Source organism: Phaseolus vulgaris, chromosome 1, assembly GCF_000499845.2.
Source record: "Phaseolus vulgaris cultivar G19833 chromosome 1, P. vulgaris v2.0, whole genome shotgun sequence".
Classification (NCBI taxonomy): Eukaryota; Viridiplantae; Streptophyta; class Magnoliopsida; order Fabales; family Fabaceae; genus Phaseolus; species Phaseolus vulgaris.
Genome location: NC_023759.2, coordinates 43,247,973 through 43,261,075, shown reverse-complemented (window position 1 = coordinate 43,261,075; position 13,103 = coordinate 43,247,973). Strand labels below are relative to the sequence as shown.

General features: G+C 28.3%; 1 protein-coding gene across 1 annotated transcript; it reads left to right on the top strand.

The window, feature by feature from the left end:
• The first annotated feature begins 4,295 nt into the window (after positions 1-4,295).
• Positions 4,296-13,052, top strand: LOC137814435 (MLO-like protein 3). Its single transcript, XM_068617179.1, is given in 16 exon segments — positions 4,296-4,448; positions 4,526-4,583; positions 4,691-4,851; positions 4,922-5,041; positions 8,048-8,108; positions 10,762-10,850; positions 10,934-11,008; positions 11,105-11,196; positions 11,329-11,378; positions 11,467-11,507; positions 11,600-11,773; positions 11,878-11,913; positions 12,056-12,123; positions 12,236-12,296; positions 12,639-12,878; positions 12,880-13,052. Coding segments are annotated over 16 exon segments (1,497 nt in total). The 5' UTR covers positions 4,296-4,322; the 3' UTR covers positions 12,925-13,052.
• Positions 13,053-13,103: the final 51 nt, after the last annotated feature.

Below are 13,103 nucleotides of genomic sequence, written 5' to 3'. Positions count from 1 at the left end.
AAATAAGACTTCCGAATTATGTAATCCAGAGAATAATCATGCATCTGAAAAATGGCTTCCGGATTATGTAATCCGAAATATTATAAAGGGATATTTTTAAAAATTTGAAAACTTATGAAGGTGAGAGAAGAAGGTATGGAGGTGCCGGAAGAAAGAGTCGCTGGATATGCCTGATAATAGAAGCAAAAAAAATGAGCATAGGTATCTAAGTTGTGTGTGAGATGTAGCTGTAAAGAAGTGGGAATACTTGAAAGTTCCGCTTGTAACCAAAATCCTGAGTTGTCTTAACACTCCACCATGTTAAACTTTAAGCAACCCATTGTTGGTGCAGCCTAAGAGATAAGTTCAGAACTTGCCTCTTGCGATTTGTACTTCATGCATGATCTCAGTGGTGTGTTATTAAACATAAACATGTATACGGACACAGATAACATATAGACAGGAATATAGAGATATGGTTCAATTCAAAAATTACAGAATATGGGATATAATAAAATAAAAATAAAAATAATATATATATATATATATAACTAATATACTTTGTAATGTGAAAAAAATAAAAGAAATATTTATAAAAAAAAGTTTAACAAAAGTAATTTATGTAAACTACTTTATTTTTGTATTTGTTCATCGTTGAAAAATACAATTTTTTATTTTAGTTCATCAAGAAATAAGTTAATAATTTCAAGAATTTGATTGTAATATCTTATAATTTAGTTTTATCTTAATAATCTCTTCTTTGTATTTTGAGGAGTTTTTTTGAAAAAAAGTTTGCATATTTTATTTATGTATTCTTACATCCGGATAATTCAAGTATCTCTTAAAAAAAAATTATTGGATAAGTTTCACACGTATTTATGTGGGGTAAGTTTTTGAAAATCTTCATATAACCATTTATGACTATAATACCTACAACATTAAAAATATATAAACATAAATTCACATAATATTATAAATTTATGATATTATAAATAATATGTACACACCAAAATATAGTTATAAAATAATTCAATTACATAATGTATTACCTAGGATTTAAAGAATGAACAAGACACTTTTAATGTCCTCACAATAAAGTTTTTAATAGATAGAATTATCAATAATATCTAATATAGAAGCACATTGATAAATATCATTATTTATTTCTGCATAAATATTGTTTGCTTCAGACATATTTTTTCAATGCAAGATTGAAGAAAATTTTATTTCTACGGGCATATTCACTCCCTTACATTCAACTTCATGCTGATAAAAAAAACATCCAACTTCATTATTAATTATAATTTGTACTACATTTCTTTTGTTCAACTTCCATAATTGCATCTTTCATGTGTTTAACAATAAAATTTGTGTCTTTTATCTCACCAAATTCATTTATTGACTCTAAAAACATTGATCTACTCTCATTGATAGCTATAATATTTATAAATGGTCTTCTTTGAGGATCACTCCATCCATCATTAACAATTGTCACACCTTTCTGATTCCATGGGTTTAATAGGTTGGAGAAGGTTTTGTGCATGACTTCTTTCTTTTTAAAGTAAAAGATCTCTCAAATTATTCTATATTGGTGGTACATATTGACTAAGATTAGAAGTATTAGTTACATAAATAAATACATTTTATAACAAGGACTTCTTGTTAAATGAGATGAAAGTTCTAAGAAATAAAACACAATTTCACAATCAAGAGTTTTTCTCGCTTAAATATTGAAAGCAACAACTTGTAAAGAACCTTTGTATTTTTTGTTAACATCATTGTTTATCTAATTTTCTTCATTGGAAACAAGTGGTAGGGAAGCTTTTTTTTTTCATTGAATTTTCTATTTTCAATATTGTTTCATTGTCTACCTTTTTAAACTCAACAAATTTTAACGGGGTCGCGTTTAGACAAATTCTAACTCTTCTAATACTTTTAACAAATGAACTCTTACTTAAATATAATAAAAAATTACTCACATTATATTTGATCATATCACTATCAAGAATTTTTTAACTTTGAAACATACCTTACAAATTTTTTGTTTTATTTTCTTGTTTGGTAGGTATATTTATCTTAATGTTATATAACAAAATAAATTAAATATAAAATATTACCTATATATATATATTAATAGAAATTAATTTATAAATATAAAAAAAAAACATGTAAACAAATTAAAAAATAATTATAGTATAATGCATTATATATTTTTAAATAATTTTTAATTATTATGCTATTTAAGGTTATTTTATATTTTAAATTTTAGGACGATTATTGTAAAAAATATTATTTTGATGTCCTACCCATGATATGAAGTAAATTGCATTAAAGAATTTTAGTTTTACAATTGGTACACTAAAAAAAAGGATATTTATGATCAAACACAAATGAGAAGAGATATATCATATGTTTCAAGAAAAAAGCACCCTGGTGTATTATGTTATTTAAGGTTATTTTATATTTTTAATTTTAATATAATTATTGTAAAAAAAATTATCTTTAATATTTATTTATTTTTTAAGTAAAAGTTTATTTTATCTTTTATTTCTTTAATATTTATTATAATATTTTATGTTCATAATTTATAAGTAAAATAAAATAAAATTATGGTATTTATTCAAATTGTAAAAAAACATAAAAATATTAAGTTGAAAAAATATAAACTAAATATAAAAATATAAAGGTTTTCAAATTTAAAATAACCACGTGCATTTCACATTTAATGTGGCAGTGTGCTTTTTCAATTTCATTTATAAAAACGTTGTTTTATATTACCTTTTGCTTTTGCAGTTGTTTTATAGTAAGTGCCTTTTGCAGTGCTTTTTCAATCTCAAAGTGCCATTTGTAGTCTCAAACTTCTCCTTTTCCTTCTTTCTTCTTTGTTTGTTGTCTGTAACTCAAGAGTGCTCTCAACATAGTTTTCTTCGTTGCAACTCAACGACACAATGTTTATGATATTGCATCTCAACACAGCAGTGGTGCAGAATTTCCCTATTTCATTTATTTTATATAACTTTTTTTTTTCTTCTCTCTTTTATAATTTTATGTAATTTTTCATGAACTCATTTCCCAAGAGCAAGTTCATACATTCTCTATATTTTTTTGAACGTAGATATTTGGTATAGTAATTCCACATGAAAGAAATTGCAATTTAAGGGGAAATTTGTATATCTTAGTGTAATAAAATCTTTTTGGGATATACTTTTTAGATATATATGTCCCGGGAATACACAATTTGATAATAATTGTATATTTTTTATAGTTATGATTTTGTTTACCACTTTAACTCACTTCTAGTTGTTTTATATCTCCTTTATAAAGATAAATTATATATATAAGATAATACATATACAACTTAAATGTTTAACTTACACAATATGTGACAATTTATTGTTTTCTATTTTTATATATTTATTCATTATTCTTTATTGCTTTTTATGTGATTATATAGGAAATCACTGCAATATTCTTGAATTGATCATTTTAACAAAAGATGTCCAATAGTGTCAATGTGCTCATCAACTAGACACATAAATAAGCATGACATCATGGTGATGATAGCAATACGTTGGAATCATGTTTCATGTGTCAATCACACACACACATTATCATGATGTTATATGTTATCAAAATTTATTTAATAGATAACGGATAATAAATATAAATAATTAACACATGAATTATTTCAATTTTATGTTTGCACAACCAATTAGTGATTAATTATGTTAATACGTCAATATGTCACATTAAGACATGTCCGAGTAAAATAGATGTGAATGAAAATAATTGTACGGATCCAATTGAATTGTGAAACTAAAAATTTGGAGAAAACATTTTGGAAAAGTGTATAAGGATTAAAAAGATAAAGGAAAATGAACATTTAAGAATTGGTTTTTTTCATTAGTAGTTCTTGACAATTATTATAGGATGACGTGGAATTGGACTTGACAATTATTAATAATGCATTTATGAGTTCTGTATTCACAAGGTGAAAGTTCCTTTTAAGCTTCCTCAGTTTACAGGAATGTCGAAATGAAGTGCCCAAAGGTGCTTCCATGAAAAAATCCTTAGAGAATGACAAAAACTGAAAGGAATTAGAAAAAGGGAAAAAGTCTCACGTATATACACATCACTTAATGATTTTAGATCCACAATATCCATGAAAAGACACAAGTGGTGTGTATTAAGAAGCATGTGAGTGGATTGAAATTTTGTCCAACCTTGAAAGCCAATGACAGTGATATGTCTGAGAGAGACACATTCATGGTCCCTTAAATCAATTTATATATACAAACATTGAACTCTACAAAACAACAACAAACGTAAACGAGAATTAGCAGATGAACATGGCAACAGCACCCGGATATTCTCTACAACACACTCCAACATGGGCAATCGCCACTGTTTCCTTCATTCTTATCTCAATCTCAATCATCTTGGAGCATCTCATTCATCTTATAATCAAAGTCAGAACTCTTTTATACCTTCCAATAGCCTCATTATTTTCCTACTTACCTAATAATATCTTTCTACATGGTTACAGTGGTTGAGGAAACACAGGAAGAGCGATTTGGTCGAAGCAATAGAGAGGCTTCAATCAGGTTATAGATGAATGTTGTAGTGTTATTTATTTATTTGTTATCTAAGTAGGCAAATAGTATTATGATGTTTGAATAAGGTTTAATCCCCGAGTGAGTGTTTTGTGCAGAGTTAATGATCTTAGGATTCATGTCGCTTTTGTTAACAATAACTCAAGACGCCATAATAGAAATCTGCATTCCAGTGAGGGCTGCAGATACTATGCTTCCATGTCGAAAACGTACTACTACCAATGATACTGCAATTTTGGATTCTTGCAGTGCCAAAAATGTATGTGTACAGTAGTAACCAATTTTTTTGACTCTTGATCAAAGTTAACTAACTCTATTTGCATATGCAGGCCAGTGAGGTTGCTTTAGTGTCAAAACATGGAATCCATCAACTTCACATGTTTATTTTTGTTCTGGCTGTCATGCAAATTGTGTACAGTTTTCTCACAGTTTCTCTGGCAAGGGCTAAGGTAAGAATCATGAAGTGCCTGAGATCTGACTTTTTAGGTTTTTTTTAAGCTTTCTGCATGTTTCTACAGAGATTGACACTTGAAATATTTGAGATAAGATCGTTACATAATTATAAAAAGAGTCTAATTAGATACATTTCATGATATTTGGTCTTTATTTCTTTTAATACCTTTATCCTTTTAACTACTATCGCAAATTTTCTACTATATATTATTTGAACCTTCACAGTTTTTTACTCAACAAAAAATACAATAAAATAATTAGGAGTACTAATCCAACCCTTCCACAAAAGAAATAAGCTCGAAAACATAGCCTACAACACACAACTAATGAGCAAAACATAATTGGTTTACATGTGTTGACAAATTCCAAACAAGGAGAGCTCACACGCCAAAAATTTACAGCCCACAAAACAACAAAAACAATTGTAAACTACTCCTACAAGTTCAGATAATCCAACTAATCCAAAATAGAACAAGGAAAGTTGTTTCATCCTCCAATCAGATGCACAAAATAGAGACTATATGAGTACTAATCGAGGCTAGCGGAATGCAACTCATCCTAGCTTCTAAAAGTTACATTCTAATACCTCCTTCTCTTTATTCCATCCCTTTACGTATTCCATTATAATCTCCTTTGGTTTATCAAAGGAAAAAGGAAAATGATAGTTTGACAATTTTTGGATTTATATACAATTCTTGATGTGTGATGAATTTAGAAACAAATATATATAATAAAGGATAAATTTGTAATTAAATTGTATAAAAGAATATTAAAATAACAGTATTGAAAGTTGTAATGTGGTTGTATAAAAAATTTGAGTCGTGAATGTATCATTACCCTTTAGCAAAATAACACTACCATATATTCTGCACTTTAGCATCATTCAACCAAACGACACGCCACTAGCTGTAAATAGCTAAAATAGATGAACATTATACAAAACACATTGATATGCAATTATAACAAAAAAAACACTAATAAGAAAAATTAACCTTTGAGACCTTATGTTTCATCCATGTCCAGGATTATACTTGTGTCAAAGATAAAATTTTCTCTGTATCCACCTTTGCTTGATTAAACACTAACTCGTTCATATGCTTCCAAATGCACCAAATGACAAAAATCTACAAGTCTTTCTAAAGTTTGTTACCCTATTTATTGAAACAAAGACAATAAAATTGGTTAAAATGTTCAAACATGGAGTTATGGTGTACTGAGTTTACCCCAAGTCATACATTGCACAAATTCCAAACCGCATTTGAGATATGGCAAGATAAAAATAGGTGAGATGTAGTTTCCTTCGCATTCTCGCATAGAGCACACTGTGTGTCCCTCAACTGAACCGTCCTCCTGGTCAGATTTTGCTTAGTGACAATCTTGTTCAACAACACCCTCCAAGCAAAGAATTGGGCAGAGGGAAAGACTTTCAAACTCCACGGTAAGTGAAAAAGATTAAGACTTATCACCTGTACTCATATTAGCCAACAATGTATACACATATTTAATAGTATAGATGTTGTTTTGTGGGTCTCTCCAAAGTCATTTGTCCTTCCTATCTATATGCAAGGCTTGTTGTTCTAAGAGTAGAATAAACTCTGTCCCCTAAGGCTTCTCTCACTCAAACCAATCCCTTGTTCATTTGAAATCCCAAACCCGGCCTTCCCTATACCACCTGCCATACTTATTAAGTGGTTTATCTTTGATTAAGGAATTACTAACATTCTTGGAAATCTATGTTCTAGTTCAATATTTTCTTAGAAAATATCTTCCAACAACTTGATTTTTGATCCTGACCTCACTTGTCACTCCATATTTAAGTCAAACCAATTGTGACATTGTCTTGCTTCACACACTTTACATAAGTCATTCCACCAACTAGAATTGTGTTTGCTTATGCTGGATACATTAGTTTCTCCAAGACTCATACTTTGATTCTAAAACATCTTTCCAGAGATCTATCTCTAAGGACTCCAATCTCCATTTTCATTTTACTAATAAGACCTTATTGAACAAATCTATGTGTCAATACCTAGCATGTCTTCCTCTTTGAATATTTATATATATTGTCCAGCTGATCCAGGTTATCTTCCTCTCTTCAATCCCCATCCCTACAATAAAGTTCACTATATATTTGAAATCATTTTACATATATTAGCACGAGCTTTAAAAAAAGAAAAAAGTACAATGGAATGATATTTAAAACAAATTTAATAAGACATTGAAGTCTCAGCAAAGGATAGGCTTTTGTCTTTATGTACATTTTCGTTAAAAAGAAGAAAAAAAAAACAATAGTTATGAATGTACTAGTAATAAATTCAGACAAATCCAATCTAAAAATATAAAATGCATGCATGGTACATTAAAAAACACGCATGAGTCATTCCCCTTGTTAGTATAAATATAATAGCATCTTATATAAAATGTTATTTACTAATTCAATTTTTTTTATTTAAATATACAATTATTTAAAAAAATATTGGACAGTATAAGATTTGAACGACCCATAAAACCATAAGAATTTATTCTCTCTCTATCTATCTATCTATCTATATATATATATAAATATATATATATATATATATATCATGTTTAATTTTGAAACCGTTAAAATTTATTTCGACTTAATACGTATCAGTGGGATGGAATGAGTCATGAACATCTCTAGACTACACTTTCTGATCATTCACTTAAAATATAAATATAACATTATTTATGCATGTATATTTTAAAAAATTAATCTTGTTGGAAAGTTTTAATATGATATTAATTATTTACGTTGTTTCCACTCAACGATATTGTAATTTAGAGATTGATTATTGTATAACCGTTTTTTAATTAAATAAAATTTAATTCTTGTTGGCTATAAAACTATTTTGTTCTTACTTAAACTTAACCTTTATGTGAAATAAAAGTATTCATATAAATCACCATATATTGCTTTATTTATTGCCAATGAATTCTTGTATGACTTTCCAATATTATCATTTGAATCACACTTGCAGATGAAGAACTGGAAAGCTTGGGATGAAGAGACTCAAACAATGGAATATGAAATTGCCAACGGTAAAGTTGTTTTTAAACAAATGACTAATTAAATATTCATTTAATAAAATCATATCACATGACTTGTTTTCGTAAGTTTTACTTTATCTTGAAATTTTTATTAACATTAGTTTTTTAAAAAAGTTTTATATTATTTGATATTTTGCATTGAGTTGTTAGTCTGTAATTTAGTGTACAACCTTCTGTAATCCTTTTCTCTTGAAATTAACTTGGTGATTACTACATTACAGAAAAGTTATTTAATAATAATTAATTTTATAGATAAAAAATAAAAATAATTAGTTACTATAGATTAAGTTAAATACTAATCTTTAATTTAAAATTTAAAATTAATTTAAAATATAAAGTAATTAGTAGGTAAAAATTTAAAATATAAAACAATTAGTAGGTAAAATCTGTGTAATTAATGTTTGATACTAATTTATTAATTATTTTATAAATTTTAGTAAATTTTAATTAATAATAAAAACTATTTTATATACTAATAAATTTTTAGTTTATAAAATAATATCTAATTTAATTATTATAATTATTAATTATTTTTTCTCTAAATTAATTTGATTAAATGATTTTCGTGGATTACTATATCTAATTTTGATATTAATAAGAACCTTGAGACAAGAATTGTTCAAGGGTCGTGTATTAATGCAGACAAAAATGAAGAAAAATCGATGGAAATAGAATCCATTATAATCTAGTGTGTATTGAAAGAGTGTTGATACAATTAATTGAGAGAAAATGATTTTATAAAATTAATTTTAAAGGAATGTTTATTCTAAAACAAATAATAAGTAAATTTATATATATATATATATATATATAAACTATATAATAAAGAATTTGCTTAGGCGGGTTTATTTCTAAGATAAAAAAATTAAATGATTTTTTTAACAAATGAATTTATATAAAAGCTAATTTTAACTAAAAATATTTTACTAGAAAATTAATTATGTACTTAAAATTAATTTTTGAACAACTAAAAGCATTGGCCAAAACTCACGTAAGTTTGTTTTTTAAGTAATATTGGATACGCCTAGATACCAAACATACACTGAAAAGGTAATTAATGAAGTGTTGTTTTTATAATCAAATAAATAGAGAAAAAAAAATTGCTTGGGCGGCGCAATTATTTGCAAATTGCATCTTATTATTATTATTATTATTTACGAATATTAAAAATACTCGTATTATTGCCTTTACTTCAAAGATATTTTTTATTATGGACTTAAAAAGTAATTAAGGTTTTTTTGTTATTTCATTTATGGGATGTGAATGCGAGTAGTCATATTCATGCAGGGGTATGATTGAGTAAAAAAGTATTAATATTATAATTTTTCAAGAACTTAATGTATTTTTTTTTTTCGCAGATTATATGATGTTTCTAAACCCTAGTCTAGTCTTTTTATAGTGCAGTTACTCCTTATATTTAAACAAAAAATATTATATTTGTAGTACCTTAAATATAATTTTATATGAATAAAATTAATCAAGTTTTAGAAATATATTAAAATGTTAATTGATATCTTTTAACATATTTAACATTTTTCTAATTATAGTATTTGAAAAATACCATCAACTAGTAAAAGTATAATTATATCCGTGTTCTCATTGTAAGAAGAAGATTGAAGTACAATATGAAAATACGTTGTACTCTTCTTTTTAGAAGACGAAGATATTATATATATATATATATATATATATTTGCTTTTAATTTTGACTAATAGGCATAGGGAACTATTACGCGTAACAAAAAAATGTCTTAATAACGTTAATGTTCTGTATCTCAAAGATCCAAATATGGATCACTATGTTTTGAGATTCAGAGGTTATCAGAGTCATGTCATTTAAGATAAAGAAAAAAATGTATTCAGTTGAAATTATAATGTGTTAAATTAATTAAAATGCCATAACAATATATATATATATATAACATGAAAAAAATACATTTTATTTAATAATAATAAAATTAAAATTAATCATAAATATTTAAAGGGGTCGCTATTTTTTTTAATTATGATGAGTGAAAGCGTCTTATTCAATTTGTTTGTCTTTTCTTCCTTCAATTCCATAAATTTATTTTCGTTGCATACAAACAACAAAAATGTTGTTTAATGGATTTATCATCCATGTTCCTTCATTATTTTTCATATTCAATCCTCTAAATTACTTTTTCTCTTTCATGTTGTGTTTCTTTGTTATTTGTTTTGAAATGCCGTAGTACATGCGTTAAAACTACTTCTTAAATTGGGTCCATATTAGGACCAAAGATTTTTATGGCTCTGACTCATTGAAACGCTGTTTTTCCTAAGGCCCCACTTTTATGTTGTTATCATTCTCAAGACTTCGACGTTGAACCAGTGACGGTGATGATAACGACACTCATTGCACTGCATAATCATCCCTACAAAGAGAAATTGAATGTTAAATCGTCACAGAAAATTTTAAATATACCTTGTAATTTGTTTCTATTTCTACTGATCAATCATATCGATAGGTTATACGTCTTTTTCTTCGTTTTTATTAATCATTCCGTTTCCATGTAGTTTCCTCTCGAATGATGCTAACTATTTCATTGGACATAATAGACTAGACAACGTGTTATGACGTTTTTTGTTGGCTAATTGACCCTTCAACGTTTATGGTTCATAATCAGACCCTAATAGATTCAGATACGCAAGGCAAACAACATTCGGAAGACGCCACATATCTACTAGTACGGCATCACCAGTGTTTGTTTGGATTGTAAGCCTTTTTTCACACTACAATTAAGAGAATTCTGATTTTATGAGGATCATAGTTTTTTATGGCTAATGTTATGTGTACAGAAATGTTTTTTCAGACAGTTCTTTCATTCAGTAGAAAAAGTTGATTACCTCACCCTCAGGCATGGTTTCATATCAGTTGAGTACACATCACACATCAAAGTCTAAGTCTATGATTATTATTGTTATTATTATCGTTAAACCTTTCATTAAGATGTTCCATGCACCACTCAGGCTCACTTTTCAGCAAGAAACAGCAACTTCGATTTCCAAGCTTACATTGAACAGTCACTAGAGGAAGATTTCAGAATCATAGTGAGCATTAGGTTGTTACTTGCCACTTGCCAACCAAATTATGTGTTTTATAAGTCCGTTAATCTAATTCCAACCTATAATAAAACTGGAGTTTCATGCTGTGCTCATCTTAATCACATGTTATGTGTGTTACCTTGTTGCAGCCCTGTGATGTGGTTCACTGTTGTTATTTTTTTGCTCGTGGATGTACACGGTTAGAATGTTTTACTCTTTTCCATTTCTTAAAAAAGCTTTCGTATGTCTAAGACAGTAGTTATTTTTCTCTCTGTGAACTATATTAGGTTGGCACGTATATCTCTGGTTATCCTATGTTCCCCTCTTCGTGAGTAACAAGCATGTTGCATCTTCTTTGTCCTTATTAAAAATGAATCTGCATGGCTTCTAAAAATTCAGCTTTCTGAATTTTATTTACAGCTGGTTCTGGTTGTGGGAGCTAAACTTGAAGTCATTGTCGATGAAATGGCTCTTCAGATGAAAGATGTCAACAGTGTAACCAAAGGGACCCCACTTGTTTGTCCAAGTGACGACTACTTCTGGTTTGGCCATCCAGGATTTGTGTTAACACTTCTACATTACACTTTATTCGTGGTAAACCTTCTTTTATCTATGCACATGTATATATGATGGCAGTGATATCCATGATGACACAATTAATCACTTATTAATCTAAGATTTTAATTTGATCCTGACAGAATGCATTCGAACTTGCCTTCTTCGTATGGGTATCAGTAAGTTGTCTTTCTACTTGCTAAAAAAAAAAATCAACATTACAATTTTTTTAACAAGTCTTCTACATTAGAAATATTGATCCAATATATGTATGCCTTAACACCCTTCTCTTTATTTCTCTGTTATTTTCTTGGTTGACAGACACAGTTTGGAATAAATTCTTGCTACCACGAACACAGAACATTTACAATCATAAGGGTGGTGATAGCGTAATAATAACCGCCTAAAGTTTATTATTATTATTTCCTTTCTTGGCATGTTGATCCTCCTGGAGTAAATTTTCTTAATCGTAGGTGACATTTTGATTTACTATTTCCTCAGGGTGGCAGTTCAAGTCCTATGCAGCTATGTTACTCTTCCCCTCTATGCACTAGTGGCACAGGTAAACTCTATATAGACATTGATGTAGTACTGTGAGAGTGTGTTTTGGTGAACTTTTATAAAATTGATTTTAAAGTGAAGTACTTACATTTATATACTTTGATCTTAAAAGCAAATTTGTAATAAAACTTAATGCAAATTTTTCAATTTAATGCAGTAGTTGGAGACAACTATAATTTTGCCAAACATTAAGTGTACATTTTTGAATCTCTGTTGAAATCATGTTGGACAGAAAAAAAAAAAGTAATTTTTATTGTTCCCATTGTGAAACCAAACAGACACTTGGCAGTTCCTATCTCAAGTGGGGCAAATGGTTTAGTGTCTTAACATTGGATTGTTGCAGATGGGATCAGAAGTGAAGAGCAAAGCTTTGGCTAAAATTCTGAGGCAGTGGCATGTTGAAGTGAGGGAGAGAAGGAGGAAGCAACTAAAACTTGTGAAGTCTTTTAGTTTTCGCCGCATGAATATGTCCTCAGAATGGAGCCAAGGAAATAAGAGTGCCCCTGAATTTTCTTCCGAACTACGTGAAAACACTCGTTCCTCTAATGAAGGAGAAATTGTGGAAGAATTGGAACATGAGGGTGAAAACAGAGGCAACCTCGTCGAATGATCCACCTAGTGTTGTCTAATTACAACTTCAAATAGTATTGATTCTATTGTACATTAGATTCATTCCGCGGACATATAGTGGTGAAATTGCGATAATGTTTCATATTAATTTGTTCCGCTAACATAGTAAAATCTAGTGTGCATGCAATTGCAGTAAATTATTATTATTAGTACTTAGAATTTTGCACTTTTCGGCAGA